We start from the raw sequence: 18,150 nt of genomic DNA, 5'->3' as shown, positions 1-18,150 counted from the left end.
AGGTGAGTGCTGTATAATAAATGCAAAATCTACAAGGTACAAAGATTTTTTGTGGGGTGTATGGGGTATTAAGGGATGGGGTAGTACCTCTGGTGGAGGACATGTCATACTCCTTGGGAAGTTTGTCACCTTTGGTCACCATCCTGCACTCAGCTCTCACCTGTGGCTCATAGAAGCCGTCAGCATGAGACAGCGACCACACCCTGGGAAATGGCTTTGACTGGCTGGCTAAACCAGGTGAGGGTAGCAAGGGGTCTCAAACCCCCAGTGAATTAGGGACTTCCCATGCATGTGAAGACAGGGAAGTATCCCATCTAGGAGAAGGAAAACTCTGATCCTAAACCTTTATTGCCCTGCAGGATATCTCCAGGAGAATAAATAGCTAATAGCCTACACAAATCCAGAGTGGAGTCCCTAAGAGGGTTGGATGGCGCCTTGTACACCTCCTTCCGGCAACTCCTGCAGCCAAGCTGGTGCCAAATGTATTGCTCTGCTTCCCTTTGGACCATATCAGTGAGGCTGAGAGGGAGGGGTCTTGCCATCTGGGCAGACTAGGACCTTCACGTGCACTGCACAGGCTTGCATCCTGGGGAGGTCACTTTGGTGTTGCTAATACAGTGGTTTGACTTCACCCCTGGAGGTGCCCTCCATTGTCTCTTGAGACAGACGGATGCCAACAACAAAGATGTGGAACACAAGATTGTCAGGTCTAGCCAGCTGAGCCTTGGAATTCCACTGCTCAGGTATGGCTTGGAGTCATAGACTCATAGTGGAGGAAGGGACCCTTGAAGCTTTGGTTGGAATCAACATAAGAATCAACTGAGAACCTATCTTTTCTGCCAGGCTGTTTACAATAATAAGCGACACTTGGACTAAAGAAATTTTATACACTGGATAGAGGCCCATTTTTATTGAGGCTGGGTGGGATCCAACATTGTCTGCTAGTGCAAGGGCTCTTGAGCTAGTGGACGATTGAGTTTTAATATTACACAACTGTTGTGCTAGTGGAATCTTGTTGCTCAGTATTTCTGTCACTCCCATTGCAGTGTCCATCCTTACCATTCCTAAAGAACATACATAACAGCTTCACTCCTTTTGTACCTCTTAACTTAAATGTCCATGTTTCCAAGCCACTAATGGTAGTCAAACACAAACAGTGCATAAATGCTCACAGTCCCAATCATGCCAAAGTGGCTGGGTGCCTTGTCTATTACCAGGAAAACCATTATTTATGTGGTGCCATTATGGTACACAGCACCTTATCGAGCAACATTTGCCAGGAAAACTGGTTGTTGTCTCATGCAGTTTAGAAAGAAAATTGCAATAGTGGGAAAGAAGAACCCAGGAAAACAAGGGAAGCGCCATTTATTTATTTAAAATGTTTGTTAGCCACTCTTTGTCGCTAGAGTCCAGGGCGACATACGAAGGTGTGAATAATGCTTAATTCGCACCATGATAACTGTAATTTAAAAACAGTAAAAAGGGACCCTTTGGTAAGAACGCGGGAGAGGGCCTTCTCGGTGGCTGCTCCCAGACTTTGGAAAGTCCTCCCTAGAAAAGTTAGACTGGCTCCCTCCTTGTTGTCCTTCCGCTGGCTTTTGGGAACTGTCTGGTTTTAATGAAAGGGTTGGTGCTATGCTGTTTTTATTGCAATTATCTGTATGTTTTTAATAGCTCTTTTATTTTTATATATAGATCTTTTAATAGATCTTTTTATATAGTTTTAATTCTATTAATGTTTAATTGTTTTTTAATGATTCCCCTCCCCAATATGTTTTTAGCTGTTCTCATTTTATCTGTAAGCTGCCTTGAGTCCCTGTCAGGGAAAAAGGCAGGGTATAAATAAATATGCAATAATGATGATGATGATGATGATGATAAATGATTATAATGAGAAAGCAGACAAAACAAATTAAAACTGAAAACAATGGAGCAGCAAACTAGAAAAATATAAATAATCTTAAAGTCTAAAATGCCTGGGCAGACAAGGTGCTCTTTGTCTGGCAGCAACAAGCTGTCAGTGACAGGTGCGCCTCTTTGGCATCACAGCAGGAAAGGCCCGTTTGTTGTAGGAACATAGTGCACTAAGGAAACTTCAGAGGCTGCAGCTAGTGCAGAATGTGGCAGCTAGGCTGGAGAGAGGACCACATGTCATGAATCTTGAGAGCACGGCACTGGCTGCCAGTGAGCTACTGGGATCAATCCACCACGTTAGTAGAAAGCCCTAAGCAGCCTAGCACCCAAATACCCAAAAGATTGCCTCCCACAGTATCAACCTTCTCCGGTCCTACAACTGGCACAGAAGGCCCAGGGCTGCAAACAGATACCTAAGTTGAAACAAACGGAAAAGCAAAAGCATTCTGAAACAGATCAAGACATTCTTAAAACAACTGCAATTTACAAACCTGTAAATGCCATCACAGTTAAAAACATTCTAAAAACAATTGCAATTCAAAAACCTTCCATCCAATGATCTCGAGGTTGCTGGGAACTGATGTCAGTTGACGGTTTCTGAAAAAGCAAACTGGCCTCTAGCCAGCACACTGTTTCTATCAAGGGCATGAGGGTTCCAGTCTCATTTTAAATGAATTTGCTGGGGTTTCTTTTATGTGTGTGTTTAACTATTTTATTATTAAATTTATCAGTCACTCCCCCCTCCCCCCGGCAAAAAGCAATTCAGAATGACTTACAACAGTCATGTGGCAAAGCAACCCCTGATGTGATAGTTGTTTGAAGGTGATGAATAAATTGATGATGATGGTGGTGGGGGTGATTTATAGTGTGCCCAGCCACCAACCTGCACTGAAACGGAGCCTTGAAGCTTCAGCTGCAGTTGGATCATGTCAGCATCTGCTGAAGTACACAGTTGCTGCAGCTCGGCCGTCTTTGCCTTGATTTCATCAGTTGCCACATCGATAGGCTTCAGATTGACTTGGTGCTCGTGACTGACGGGAATCCTCTTTTTGACATAGGGGAAGGAGTTGGATGCTGGAAGGGGAGAGTAAACAAAAATGGTGGCATGTGCACAAGGAGTCCTGTGTGGGTAGAGTCACATACCCAAACTTGTGACATTAACTTTAGATAAACACTCCTTGCATGAATGGCCCCACAAGGTTCTAATTAGATTCTTTTCAAAACCTCTTTTATCTATCTAAAACATTTTTTTTCCTGCTCTTGTGCAAAAAAACAAAACAAATAAAACCCCAGGCTCCCAGGGCAACTCACAAATGCACTGGTAAGGCAGTCCCTGCCCTCATGCTTGTGATCTATAAACACACGGCATGAAAGGAAAATGGATTAAGAAGGAGGAGGGAAAAAAGCAAACTCAGATGGGTGTTATCTTTTGATCCCACATTCCTTCTCATGATGGGGAATTAAAAGCAGCTGACTGCATAAATCACCATCAAAACACGTTTTGTTGACATACATAGCATGGCCCTCTCTCCCTGCTGCCTGTACCCTTTCCCAGCATCTTAAAAGACGAATCTCACTGGTAAGGATCGTCCGCCTCTTGCACTGCTCTTCCACACTCCCATGTTTTTTCCCAGACAAAGTATATGGTGTCTCGAACACAAATCGGTTGATGTTGTGGTTCCTTTCAAAATCTGTCTTCCTCTCTGAGAGCTCTTTCTCATCAAAGTAGGGCTTCAGGTAAGTCACTTGAATGTGCGCATACTTGGAGTCCAGGTCTTTGGCATTCACCTGAAGAAAGCGAGAAAACGAGTAAGGAAAGAGGCCCAGCCTAGCTCTGCACCACAATCAGGGATCGTGGACCAAGAATCTAAGAACCACATGAGCTGCTGCTCTCCTGCTGCTTTTCTTCCAGTGGCAGAAAATGAGTACTAAATTTGCACTATATCCCACTTTGTTCTAGAAGTGACTTATGTCATGTGAAAGCTCAAATATGTGGAACTTAACCATTTGGGAAATGTCATGGAAAGGGAATAAACTCTCATGTGAATGCTGCCTTCCAGTATATTTCTGGAAGTGGCTTTTATGTCATGTGAAATCTGAATTATAATGCTGACAGAAGTCAACTGTTGGGGAAATGTGCAAACAGAATAAATTGTCATATGAATGTACCCAATCTTAGGAGGTTTATTCTTGCATCACTATTGGATGACATCCCTGGCTAAAATTGGCTTTTCCTAGCCCAGCCTTCCAATTGGCCAAGAACTGTACAGAAATGCTTCCAAGGCGGCCAGCAAGGCAAGAGCTGCCCACCTCAAGCTCTCTGATTAGTTTTCCATGGGCAGACCCTTTCCCTGACAAAAACGGATCATGGTTTGTGATCTCCCTCGATCACAAGTGAGAGGCAGATCTCAGAACAACATCTCTATTCCTTTCTGCAATGCCTGCTCCTACATTGGTGGCGGGTGGCACTGTGGGTTAAACCACAGAGCCTAGGACTTGCCAATTGGAAGGTCGGCGGTTTGAATCCCCACAATGACGGGGTGAGCTCCCGTTGCTCGGTCCCTGCTCCTGCCAACCTAGCAGTTTGAAAGCACGTCAAGTGCAAGTAGATAAATAGGTACCGCTCCGGCGGGAAGGTAAACGGCGTTTCCGTGCGCTGCTCTGGTTTGCCAGAAGTGGCTTAGCCATGCTGGCCACATGACCCAGAAGCTGTATGCCTGCTCCCTCAGCCAATAAAGCGAGATGAGTGCCGCAATCCCAGAGTCGTCTGCAACTGGACCTAATGGTCAGGGGTACCTTTACTTTTACATTGTCTGAGGGTGGGCGCTGCCAAGAGAGGGGAGGACTGCAAGCATTTCTGTGTCACCTTATCTGAGTCCTGGATGATTTTGACATTCTCTGCTCCAAATTTGTCCCCATAAAGTTTCAGCAGGCGGAAGGAGATCTCTGATAGACCTGTTAGCTTAGGCTCTTTGTAGATGTATTCCTTGCCATCCTCTTCTTCAAAGAAAGCCTTTGTTGATCAGAAATGCACAACAAACAACATGATTGGAAGCAATTTAAAAATGGTTGCAGTGACTACAAATCAAACATCTACCCTATGCTCAGAATTGCATTCCATGGGAGTGCATAGCAAGTGATGAATGTAGTGCTGGGTGCAGAATTTAGCTTTCCTAGATTCTCCTTTCCTAAAATAAGTTCCTAGTCCTCATGGCTGTAAAGATGCATGCTTGCGAGTGCACGGCCAATGCCTACTGGAATAACAGATGTTAAAGGAGTAGATTAGTAAGAGTGAGTGGGAAAATAAGAGAGGATTTAGCTCCCTTTCCCATCTTATCACTAGACAAAACCAGAATAAATTATGGAAAGCAGCAAGCAAAAGAGTACAAAAGTGGTGCAAATTTCCCCAATCCACATGATTTATAAAGGTTATAGAAAGCAGCTTGTCCAGATGTAAATGTTGCATTCTGAACACAGGTTTTAATTTCCTTTGCCAAGCATAGCTACATCACTCACTTGTGCCTGTGGACAGCAAGGTAATTTCTAAAAATAATTTTTGCGATTTCTAATGCAGAGGGGGAAAAGACTAGTTTGCAAAGGCCACTCAAGATCAAGGCTTCTGGTGCTGATCACGTCAGCTGCCAGTCTGGGAAACATAGGAGGCAGCTGCTTTATACCAGTCAGACCAAGGGTCCATCTCTGCATTGACAGGCAGCAGCAATCCAGCAGCAAGCCCTATGGGGAGATGTGGTTGGGGACTGGACCTGGGACCTTCTGCAACCAAAGCAGATGCTCTGCCACTGAGCGACTCCCCAAGCAACTGAGACACTTACCTGTCCATAAAAAGCAACTCGGAAATAAGTGCCCAACAGCCTTTTTTTAGTCTGCATCACTTCCAGGATTTTAGTGTAAGCGCCGTGAAGTGTTCTGTACACTTGTGTAAGTTTCTGGAGACGAAGCAAAAACAGAATTGGCCAAATGGTTCAAGCCCTGCTGAAGCTCAAAGCCTGCTTATCACCATCTGCAAACTTTGTTGTGGGGCTGAGAACCAACCCAAGGAGCTGTGCTTTGCCATCAAAGATTTACTTGTGATACTTTCACTGGAGAGTTGAGGATGGCTGTTCACCACTGGCTCAGAGTTGGGGCTGTTTCTGCATCATGAGCAGAGCCCGGGATTTGACCTTTCTCCCAGTTGTTTGACAAATGGGGAAGAATGAGTAAGTGCACACACACACACACACACACACACACACACCGCACAAACCCTGAAGCAATTGCTTGGCTTTTTACCCCTGAACACCCTCACCCACTCCTGGTCTCCAGCATTGATTTTATCATTCTTGGACACTGGGGACTGCCCGGTTGGCACTGATCCATGACAGGGCCTTTTCTGTGGTGGTTCCACAGTTGTGGAATGCCCTCCCTAGTGAGGTGCACCTGTCACCATCATTAGTAACTTTCAGGAGGATTTTGAATACATCCCTGTTTACTTAGATATGTGGAGGCTGAATAATAACATACATGGCAACCCCAAGATCATCGGATGGAAGAATGTTTTTAACTTCAACAGCTTCTAGGATCTTTTAATCTTGAATTGGTTTGAGATGTCTTAATTATAATTGTTTTTAGAATGTCTGGATTTGTTTGCTGAATTTGTTTTGTGACAACAGGGAATAGCCCTTCCCCCAGATTTTCATTGCCCTTTATGGACAGGTATTATACTTAAACATTTTGACCTATAAATTTCATAAATTATCTCTGCAGGCCTTCCATATTGCTGTTTCTACATCTTCTCCATGATTGTTTGGGACTTTCCTTTTTTTGTACATCCCCAAGCAGCACTGGAATTAAATTTATAGTTGAGTTATGTTATATGTGTCTTGTTTGTTGTTGTTGTTGTTGTTGTTAACCTAAAATATATATCAAGAAAAGTCATTTTTTAATTTTTTTAAGGAAAAGAACCATCTTTCACTGCTGATTCTTTTCGTGTTGTTGCTATAGCTTCTTGTTTTTGTCTCTGAATTGATATTAAAAACACAGAGAGGTTCATTTTAAAAAACCACCCAAATAAAGGTAGCAAGCAGTTGAATATTACTAAGCAGTTGAATATTGCAAAGGAAAGCCTTCACACAGCTGCCACAGGAGGCAGGGATGGCTACCCATTGGGATGGCTATAAAAGAGGACCAGACAGATTCATGGAGGAATAGGCTATCAGCAGCTACTAGCCTGGTGGCTAAGCTCTCCCTTCACTGTCAGAGGCCTTTGTGCCTCTGAGTATCAGATGCTCTTGCACTCGGGTCCGGCTTGCTGGTTTCCCACAGGGATCTGGCTGGCCACTGTGAGAACAGGATGCTGGACTAGATATGCCATGGTCTGATCCAGAAGGGCTCTTCTCCTGCACTCTTCAATGTAAAGGCAAGCCTAAAAGCTGCCAAAATTTTGAACTTCTTTGTTCCTCCCTCCTTAGCTCAGATTTCACCTCTGCCATGAACTCATCAGGTAGCCTTGGGCACGCTGCCCTTCCTTACCCTCAATCTCCCACAACTTTGCTTTGCAATAGAGGGGATAGTACCACTTACAGCAGGCTTCCTCAACCTCGGCCCTCCAGATGTTTTTGGCCTACAACTACCATGATCCCAAGCTAGCAGGACCAGTGGTCAGGGATGATAGGAATTGTAGTCTCAAAACGTACGGAGGGCCGAGGTTGAGGAAGCCTGACAGGGGCTTGTTGTGAGGATTACAAGATATTGCATTTGAAGTGCTTTTTGCAGCTGGAAGCACAACACAAATGTTAAGTGTTGTTATTACTGAGCCTGAAGATCAGGTCTTGAAGACCTGAAAGCTTGCTCAGTACAAGCTCAGTATAAAAGGTAAGGGACCTTTTTATTTTCAAGCAGAGTGGGCGGAATTTAACTCTTTCCTTATTTCTGCTTCTGCTTCAAGTGGAGAGGATGTTTTTGCGCGCTTGTAAGGTTTCATGCATCTAAACATTTTTCCTAAGAACCACTTTTTATCTTTTTAATGAACTTTTAAATCTTAATTTAAAACCTTGGAGTCTCCTTTAACATACCATGCTATGTCTAGTGCCAAGTTCTGTACTTCCTTGAGAGATGTCAGGAGGCACTAAGGGAATTTTTAGGCTATTTGATGAAAGGCAGCTGGGATAAAATATCTATTTCACCTGGTGACTGCAGCAGGGTCTAAACATGGGCATGGGATACACTCTGCTTGGCCAGGAACTCTCCTTGCCACATGGCACAGGTTCCAGGGTGCAGCAGGGATGCTGTCACATGTTAAGCTTCTCAGACCCCATGAAGTTAGCTATGAGCCTTAAGTCACAGTTTTGGTGGCCATCCCCTGTATGGAGGGCTGCTATAATGAAAGGCTGATTTGGATTCCATGCCTTCCCTCCTGATGCTGTCCAGATGTTCCAAGGGGACAACTCCCTCCAACCCCAGCCAACAGCCTCTGTGGCCAGTGGCCAGAGCGAATGGGAACTGCAGCCCATCAAACATCTGGTGGGCACCTGATTGGTGAAGGCTGTCCACTGACCTGAGGCAAATTTCTGCTGAACTTAATGGAGCTTACTTCTCAACAGATGTGCATATAGGATTGTGTTGTGAGCCAGTACCTCAAACTCGCGTCGTTTCTCATAGATTGGAATGATCAGCTTCGAAATCTCTGAGATGGTTTCATAACGCTCCGCTTTCCACAAGCCATCAACACACTGCTCCAATAGCTCTACCAGGACCTCCTGAAGGAAGAAATTTATTTAATTTTTTTTAAAAAAAAGATTAAACAAGGGGAAAGTTGCTGGGATCATCGTGCTTTTTCTGAAGGGACAGAAATCAACACAGCAGAAAATGCAGAACAAGATCAGATGACTGTTTGGAACGGTTCCATCCTAAGAGCACAACCAGATGTTATTCGAATAGTGCGATCACCACCCAGCACATCCAGTTGTTGTTTTTTACTATTAAAAAAATAGCAGGCAGATAATGACAATTTTCACTGAGACCACAGTAAATGTGTGGTGTGTTTGTAAACCTTAACCTTAACCCAATAACAGCCTCCCTCCAATCTTACAATTATCATCGGAGGCGGGGGTGGGACAGGGGGTCTCTCACTAGGACAAATATAAATCTCCCACCCTGCATGCTGGAGTCTTCATGAAAACTGCACACACACTCTGCTGTCAGTGGACAATAGCCTGCCTTACTTCACTGTAATGAACGTCCATCATCCCCGCGTCTTCTTTCATCGCCCCCTCTTCATCAATATTGGGTGTAATTTTCTTGAAAGATGAGCATCCAGCTGGAAATAGTTCTACAGTCAGAAGGAGAAAGATCAGTGGGAAGGGAACAAACCACATGGAGATTATGCATCTCACATTTTACCTGCCCCTGGCGTCACTAACATTGACTGCTGTCTGTGTGTTTGCATTGCAGGGCATGGAATCTAGCTGTCTCGTGCATGATTTGCTCATTGTTTCATTTATTTACTTTAATAAATATGTCCACCGCTTTTCAAGAAAAAATGCCTCTTAAAGCAGCTTACAAGCCAGGAACAATGAAGTACAATTTACAACCATATGAAATCCTGCAAAAATCTCTTTTCTACATTTCAAAATAAACATTTTACAAACTTTAAAATATCCAATGACTTCCCTTCTTCTCCTTCCATGATTCATATTACATATCGTACATTCCTGCATATTTTACTACTGTTGTTGTTGTTGTTTAGTCGTTTAGTCGTGTCCGACTCTTCGTGACCCCATGGACCAGAGAACGCCAGGCACTCCTGTCTTCCACTGCCTCCCGCAGTCTGGTCAAACTCATGCTAGTAGCTTCGAGAACACTGTCCCACCATCTCGTCCTCTGTCGTCCCCTTCTCCTTGTGCCCTCCATCTTTCCCAACATCAGGGTCTTTTCCAGGGAGTCTTCTCTTCTCATCAGGTGGCCAAAGTATTGGAGCCTCAGCTTCACGATCTGTCCTTCCAGTGAGCACTCAGGGCTGATTTCCTTAAGAATGGATAGGTTTGATCTTCTTGCAGTCCATGGGACTCTCAAGAGTCTCCTCCAGCACCATAATTCAAAAGCATCAATTCTTCGGCGATCAGCCTTTATAGCCATTCAAATCAATTCCCCACTTTTACATCAATCCAATATTGTTTACTCTGTTGAATTTATCTTAATGGTGCCAGACTTTTCAGCTGTGTACAATAATTTTCCATATATTCAATAAATATTTACCTCTCTCCTTTAAATATAGGTTCTTCTTGCTCTCTTATTCTGTGTGTTAAGCCTGCAAGTTCTGAATATTCTAACATCTTAAATTGCCAGTCCTCTTGACAAGGGACCTTGCTCACTTTCCATTTTGGGGCTAACAGAACATGGGCTGTTGTTGTTGCATACATAAATAAACTTTTCTGGCACCTGGGGATTTCTCTCTGGGTTATTCCCAACAAAAAGGACTCTGGGTTTTTTGGGTGGGGGGGAGGTAAATGTAAACATTTTTTCCCACCAAGGAGTGGCGCAACTCCTCCCCTAACACCACCCTCTGTCCCCAACCAGAAAGGAAAGAGCGCAGCCATTGTAAGACTGTGTCCTGAATCCCCATGTCGGCAAGGTGGTGGTCCAAAAGTTCATGATTGACCATGTCAAAGGCTCCTGACAAGTCTAAAAGGATCAGCAGCCCCAACCCGCCTCAGTCCAACTGCCTACGGAGATCATCTGTTAGGGCAACCAAAGCTGTCTTGTTCCCATGACCAAGGCCGATTTTTCATCCAGAAATCCACCAAGCTGTTCAGCAACCACTCTCTCAATCACCTTACCCAAGGGCACATCTCAGCCTGGCAAATACACCCAATTTTGCATGGGACTGCGTATGAAGTAAGGCTGGTGAAGGCTGAGGAGGGCAAGACTAGAGGGGTGCATTTGGAACCCAGGCCTGATCCCTACCCCTAAGTGTTTCTCCGTCCTCCACCAGTTGCGGACTGTGGGCCGGGGGGAGGGGTGGCATTATTAGTCCAGGAAGATTGCTCTTTCAGGGCTCTGCCAGCACCATCGATCCCTGGCATTGAATGTGTTGGCCTGGTGTGGGGCTCCGAGGTGAGCTTGGCTGTCTGGCTGGTGTACCGGCCACCTAGTGCACTGGCAGCCACCCTGTCAGGCCTATTGGAGGTGGTGGCCGGCTTTGCCTTGGAGTTCCCTAACCTACTGGTATTGGGAGACTTCAACGTCCATGCTGATGCCGCCCCCTCCTCACAGGCTCTGGACCTGGTGTCTTCCATGGTGACACTAGGGCTCTCCCAGTTTGTTTCGGGCCCCACACATCAAGCAGGCCACACGCTGGATTTGGTCCTTGGAGCAGGCGTAGAAGTGATCATGGCCCCCTTCGTGGAGGTGCCATTGTCTGATCACTATGCTCTGAAAGCCAGGATTGACTTTCCACCCCCACCCTGCTTAGGTGGCGAGCCGATTTGGGCTCGCCCGCAGAGGCTGAGGGACCCTGATAGATTCCATCAGGCCTTGTGGGACCCTGCTCCCCCTGGCGGCTCATTGTGTGAGCCTGTTGAGGGTTGGAATACCCGGCTCTTGGCAGTCATCAATGAGATCGCACCTAGACGCCCCCTGCGACCCTGCAGAAACTGGGCCCCCTGGTTCACCGAGGAGCTCCGGAAAATGAAGCGGGACCTCAGACGGCTAGAGTAAGTATGGCAGGGAGCCTGTGACAGAGCGTCAAGAACATCATATAGGACGCTTATGAAAGCCTATGGTAAAGGTAAAGGGACCCCTGAACATTAGGTCCAGTCGTGACCGACTCTGGGGTTGTGGCGCTCATCTCGCTTTATTGGCCGAGGGAGCCGGCGTACAGCTTCCAGGTCATGTGGCCAGCATGACTAAGCCGCTTCTGGCGAACCAGAGCAGCGCACGGAAACGCCATTTACCTTCCCGCTAGAGCGGTTCCTATTTATCTATTTGCACTTTGATGTGCTTTCAAACTGCTAGGTTGGCAGGAGCTGGGACCGAGCAACAGGAGCTCACCCCGTTGCAGGGATTCGAACCACCAACCTTCTGATCAGCTTGGTGGATTTCTGGATGAAAAATCGGCCTTGGATCCATTCCAGTCCGACTTCCGTGCTGGTCATGGGACCAAGACAGCTTTGGTCGCCCTAACAGATGATCTCTGTAGGCAGTTGATTTGAGGCGGGTCGGGGCTGCTGATCCTTTTAGAGTTGTCAGCAGCCTTTGACATGGTCGATCACGAACTCCTGGACCACCGCCTTGCTGATGTGGGGATTCAGGGCACAGTCTTACAATGGCTGCGCTCTTTCCTTTCTGGTCGGGGACAGAGGGTGGTGTTAGGGGAGGAGCTGTTGTTGCACCACTCCTTGGTGTGTGGAGTCCCGCAGGGTGCAATTCTCTCCCTGATGCTTTTTAATATCTTTATGAACCCCCTCGCCCAGCTTGTCCGGAGCTTTGGTCTGGGCTGCCATCAGTATGCTGATGACACCCAACTCTATCTGTTGATGGACGGCTGACCTGACTTGGCCCCAGACACACTGGTCAGATGTCTGGAAGCTGTGGCTGGATGGTTGCATGCGAGCCGGTTGAAGCTAAATCCTTCGAAGACAGGTCCTTTGGCTGGGTTGGGACAATATGGGGTTGGGGGGCCAACTCCCATCTCTTGCGGGGACACAATTAGTGCCAGCGTCTTTTGTCAAGAGTTTGGGTGTAATCCTCGACACCTCCCTTTCCATGGAGGTGCAGGTTGCAGCCACAACAAAGGCGGCATTTTTCCATCTCCGCCGTGCTAAGCAGTTGGTCCCTTACCTCTTTCGCCCTGATCTCACCACTGTGATCCATGCGATGGTCCCTTCCAGGCTTGATTACTGTAACTCACTCTATGTGGAGCTGCCTTGAAGCTGACCCAGAAAATCCGGCAGGTGCAGAATGCCACGGCGAGACTCCTTTCGGGGTCTTCGCCGTGGGCTCACATTCATCCAGTGGCCTATGGGACCGCCTCTCCTGGTATGTCCCATGGAGGACCTTACGGTCTACAAATAATAACACCTTGAAGATCCCAGGGCTCAGAGAGATTAGGCTGGCCTCAATCAGGGCCAGGGGCTTTTCGGCCTTGGCCCTGGCCTGGTGGAACGCTCTGCCACAAGAGATCAGGGCCCTGTGGGATTTGACATCTTTCCGCAGGGCCTGCAAGATGGGGTTGTTCTTCCTGGCCTTTGGTCAGGGCTCAGCCTGACTCCCCTTTTCTTTTTTTATAAGAACAAATATGAACGGAGCCTCCCAGCATTCTCACAGACTCTCATAAGACCAGCGTAAACAGTTGGGCCAATGAGCACTTACTGTTCCCAACCCTAACCCTGCGGAAAGCCATCTAATTAGACTTTAATTTGATTTTGACCTGTCATTTAAATATTGTTTGATTTTATACTAATGTTATATATTTGATGTTAACTGCCCTGAGCCTGGCTTCGGCCGGGGAGGACGGAATATAAATAAAAGTTGTTTATTATTATTATTATTATTATTATTATTATTATTATTATTATGCCTGTACAAGCCCCTTTCTCCCACCTCACGCCCTGGACTAAAGAGTCAGGTTCAGTTTTGCAGAAACCATTGTTTGCCTTCTATGAAGTACTACAGTCATGAATTTAATTTCTGACATTGCGAGGTGGAATGGTCCCTGGAAAGTCCATTTTAATCCAGTGCAGCAATGAACCGCAAACCACATGCACTTGTTCCTTATTCTAGTCCAAATCCACAACAAGGTTGGCAAGGGTCCCACTTCTCTTTTTAACAATAAATAAATGGCACATACTTATGCATTTCTCCAATACAAGTGTGTGTGAGGACAGAGAACTGTATTCACAAAGTGAAGGCATCAGGTGATGACAGAAATGTCATGTACATTTTCCAAAAAATACTGGGTCTTAGTCAACTCACTTTCCTTCATTGTAAACCCGTTGAAATTAATGAACCTAACTTCATTAATTTCAGTGGGTCTATTCTGAGGAAAACCTAACTCAGTACCACCCACTATGTTGCTGAACAACTCCAAGCATGCCTGGAGAATGCGAACCATTTGGATACCTTCCAATCAGGATTCAGGCCTCATCATGGGACTGAAATAAAATAATAATAATAATAATAATAATAATAATAATAATAATAATAATAATTTGTACCCCGCCCATCTGGCTGGGTTTCCCCAGCCCCTCTGGGCGGCTTACAACAGAACACTAAAATACAATAACCTATTAAACATTAAAAGCTTCCCTAAAGAGGGCTGCCTTCAGATGTCTTCTAAATGTCAGGTAGTTGTTCATCTCTTTGACATCTGATGGGAGGGCGTTCCACAGGGCAGGCGGCACTACCAAGAAGGCCCTCTGCCTGGTTCCCTCCCTGCAAGAAGTGAAGTTACAATTTAGCAGTTGCTAAATTGCTGAATTTCTACTGCCGAGGGGCTGGTGCTGCAGCCCTATAAGGTTAGGGGTGGAGGATAGAAGAATATAATTGTAGAGTTGGAAGGGACACACCTAGTCCAACCCCCTGCCATGCAGGAATCAAACAATCCCTGATGGATGGCTACCCAGGCTATAAGACTATGTAGCTACAGTGTCATAACCTCACCCACCCAAGATTCAGCTCAGCCTCTGCTGCCACTTTGCTCCCTTCCTCAGGCAGGTCCAGATCCCCCTGGGCTCTAACTTCCTCCATTGTGGGAATGACTCTGGCTCGAAGCCAGCAGAATCCAAAAGCAATCCATTACAAAACAAAGAAAACACGGGATGGTGTGCCAGCTTCAAGATGATGCAAGAACTGCAGAAACGAGCCCACACTCCACAACGCAACTGCAATTGCCCTGCAGCACGAAACAAACCTTCCGAAGTTCTGCACACTTGAAACTTCTTCAAAATCACTTACTTTTTCGATGAAGGAACTCTGCCACCAAAGCTGCAATGTGAATGTAACACATGGCTGCCTGCAAAACAAGGGCAGAGTTTAGTGCCATGAATAACCCCCAGCCCCACATGTCTCATCCAGGCAGCCCAGGGCCAGGCAAAGCAATGAATTACCTCGGAGAAATCTCCATTCTTGAAGTGGATCTTGGCCATGCTGTCCAGCCAGGTCTTCCTCAGCTCTGGTGTGCTGGCGTAGGACTTGGCCAAACTGTATTGCAGGTCAACCAGCATCTCAGGGTCCTTCTCATGCTCCTTCATCTGAGCTGTGGCCATCAGCACTGTCCGGATCCTCTTGGTCAGGTCTTTCACTTCAGACGGAAAAGACGTCGACTGACATGAAAAAGCCAAGAGTCAGGGTGAAGGCAGATGTGAAGGGGGGGCTGGGGTTGCCTCTTTACTGTGTTTGTGGGATTCAAGCACATTCTGGAACTTCTTGTTGGCCACTGTGAAAATTAGATGCTAGACTAGATTGGCCAATGGCCAGGCACAGCAGAGGCTCTTATTAACTTTTGTTTGTGCATTTGAAATGGATGAATGGCTCCCGAGCACAACACTCTCACTTAAAACCCCCCAAAACACAGAGACATTTTGCAGTTTGGAAAGTGATGGGGAAATACAAAGAACAGTCTCCTTTGTGCAGCTGTGGATTCTCCTTCCTTGGAGGTTTCTAAGCAGAGGCTGGATGGCCATCTGTCATGGAGGCTTTAACTGAGATTCCTGCATTGCAGGGGGTTAAACTAGACCTCGGGGTCTTCTCCAACTCTACAATTCTATGATATAAAAGCTTGAGCTAAATTAATTCCTAACAGGAAGATGTGTAAACTCCTCACAAGCAGATCAGGATGAATGCACAATGAATACTTGTGGTCATAATCGCCCCATAAACCATTAAGAATTAGTGATCAATAAAGTGCATGGTTTAAGAATACAGGAAGCTGCTTCATGCTGAATCAGACCCTGGATCCAGCTAGCTCAGTATCGTCTGCACAGACTGGCAGCAGCAGTCCAGGGTTTCAGGCAGAAGTCTCTCACATCCCTACCTGGAGATGTCATCAAGGATTGAACCTGGAATCTTCTGCATGCAAAGCAGATGCTCTAGCACAGAGGTACGGCACCCCTCCCTAATCAGCTGCTGCATAAGCTTTGCACAAGCGAATCAGGGTAATTGAACTCTAAATAGGTTGTCTGGAGAAGCCTCTAGGGTCAGATAAGAACATAAGAAGAGCCTGCTGGATCAGGCCAATGGCAGGATTCAAGCACAAGTGCCTTCTCCCCTTCTGCTGTTTTCAGCGGCTGGTAATTGTAAGTATTGCTGCCCCAAACAAGAGATCTCCCAACTTCCAGAAGAGTTTATCTCAATGTAAAAGCAGCAGTGCCACCCCCCCCCACTGCCTCATGCCAGATCTGCGCAACAGGGAGGTGTTTACCCCTCTTTGCAGTTTCCTCATCTAAACCGCACCCCTCCTCCCAAGCTGGCATTAGTCTACCTTCTTGCACCCCCGCCCCCCATTATGTGGAACTAACAGCAGAGTTTTTTGCAGGGGAGGGAGAGGTGACCGCAGGGCTGAGGAAATTAACCAGTCCCATCAAAATGGGAAGCCCCACACCTGTTCTTCAAAAGGAGATGGCTCCCCGGTTGTGAAATGCCACCCTAGTGAGGTGTGCCTGCCTCCACTGTTATCAAACTTCAAAGCTCTTCGTGGCTGAAGAACACTTTTCCTAGCAACCTCAAAATCACTGGATGGAAGAATGTTTTTAGTTGTAATTGCTTTTAGCATGCTTTTAAAGGTAACTGCTTTTGGATGTTTTAAATTATACACGTTTTCAGGGATGAGCCAAAAGCACCCCACCACCCTGCCAGTTTCACTACCTGTGTGCAGGGTGCAAAGCTAGGAGGCTGTTTTGGCAACCTGGGGAGGCATAAACAGGGGTGAATTGTGGGGTGAACTTACTTGCAGTTGATATGCTGCTGGTGGTTGGTAATCAGTGTCATTCTTGCCCACCACCCCAGACTGAAAACCTTAGCCCTCACTCTGATTTGGCTTCATGACTAAACAGAATTGTCACAAAGCCAACTCAGAGTGAAGGCAGTGCTTCCCACCCCCACTCTAGAGTTTTGTGTGGTGTTGGTGGCAATGAAGAAAATGATGTCTGTCAGCAACTAGGGACACCTCCCCTCCCCAACAAAATAAGATGACTGATGTCATCAATTGGTGTGGGAATGAACAAGGTGAGGTGTGGTTGTAGGTTTCATGAATCTGTCCATACCCCCAACCTTGAGCCACAACTTTCAAAAAAATAAAAATAAATAAATTATGGCTCAGTTTTAGATGAGATCCAGATGTGATATTTTGCAGTGCCATTAAAAATAAGTCCAGAGAAAGGAGAACTTGAGAAAGTATCCGCAGGATGTTTGGCTGCTGAGGCAAATGCATGTAAAGCTGTCAGTCAGGGGGTTGAGTTTCCTGTGCCACTGTTACCCCCTCACCTATTACAACCCTGTCCCATCCTTTGCTGGACTTGTACTCCTGGATCTGTTCCTTCACGTCATGGACTTCAGCTGAGGTTCTTTCCAACCATTCATAAGCAGGATAAATATGCTTCATGCTTTGCATGCCGAAGGTCACCAATGCATTCTAAGGTAGGGTTGGGAATGTCCCTGCCTGAAACCCTGGAGAGCGGCTGCCAGTCAGGGTATGGAACTTGATAGGCCACTTGTCTGACTTGGCATATAGCTTTTTATGTTTCTATTGGCCTGGCCTCTCTCTTCTTTCTGATTCGTTGAATCAAACTTACCTTCACTGGCCGGTCGCTGTTGGCAAAGTTATTGATAATTGAGAGCGATTCTTGGAACCTCGACCCTCCGCTAAGTGCCACATCAGCTATCAGCTGGCTTACCGCAATAATGATCTATTGAAGTAGCAGAAGGCTTTGTTTTCAGATTTATACAGGCTGGAAAACCCACATCAGTCAACTGGAAATCAAAGGAATGCCAATTTTGCACACACACAACCAAGTTTCCCCCAGGATGGTAGTCCCTAAACTGAACATTGCAAGAAAATGACCACTTAAATGAGAACCTCCTGTGAGCAAACTGGCTGCTCACATAGGGGAGGGTGCCCGCTGCAGCTCTGCACAGGATGATGCTCTGAGACAAGCTCCTTCCAATTTGTGCCTGGTGGGGTAGATGGTTCCACTGGGTTTCTGTTTCAGGAATGAATAACTCCAGATGAGGGGGAGGAGGCAC

At 46.2% G+C, this 18,150-nt stretch overlaps 1 protein-coding gene across 7 annotated transcripts in view; it reads right to left on the bottom strand.

The window, feature by feature from the left end:
- DOCK11 (dedicator of cytokinesis 11) overlaps positions 1–18,150 on the bottom strand; it is a 159,183-nt gene that overhangs the window by 10,091 nt on the left and 130,942 nt on the right. For 5 of the 7 annotated variants that reach the window (XM_053374527.1, XM_053374528.1, XM_053374523.1 and 2 more), the window contains 9 exons: positions 17,700–17,813; positions 15,018–15,233; positions 14,866–14,923; positions 9,135–9,241; positions 8,547–8,669; positions 5,748–5,861; positions 4,781–4,927; positions 3,492–3,702; positions 2,798–2,988 (listed from right to left, as the gene is read on the bottom strand). In XM_053374527.1, the coding sequence (XP_053230502.1) occupies positions 2,798–2,988; positions 3,492–3,702; positions 4,781–4,927; positions 5,748–5,861; positions 8,547–8,669; positions 9,135–9,241; positions 14,866–14,923; positions 15,018–15,233; positions 17,700–17,813 (1,281 nt within the window). Of the gene's footprint in view, positions 1–2,797; positions 2,989–3,459; positions 3,703–4,780; positions 4,928–5,747; positions 5,862–8,546; positions 8,670–9,134; positions 9,242–14,865; positions 14,924–15,017; positions 15,234–17,699; positions 17,814–18,150 lie in introns of those variants that run through there. The other 2 variants (XM_053374524.1, XM_053374529.1) reach the window with 2 other exon arrangements.

Source organism: Podarcis raffonei, chromosome Z, assembly GCF_027172205.1.
Source record: "Podarcis raffonei isolate rPodRaf1 chromosome Z, rPodRaf1.pri, whole genome shotgun sequence".
NCBI classification, from domain to species: domain Eukaryota; kingdom Metazoa; phylum Chordata; class Lepidosauria; order Squamata; family Lacertidae; genus Podarcis; species Podarcis raffonei.
The sequence above is the reverse complement of the archived record's forward strand: the minus strand, read 5'-3'. Positions and strand labels throughout refer to the sequence as shown.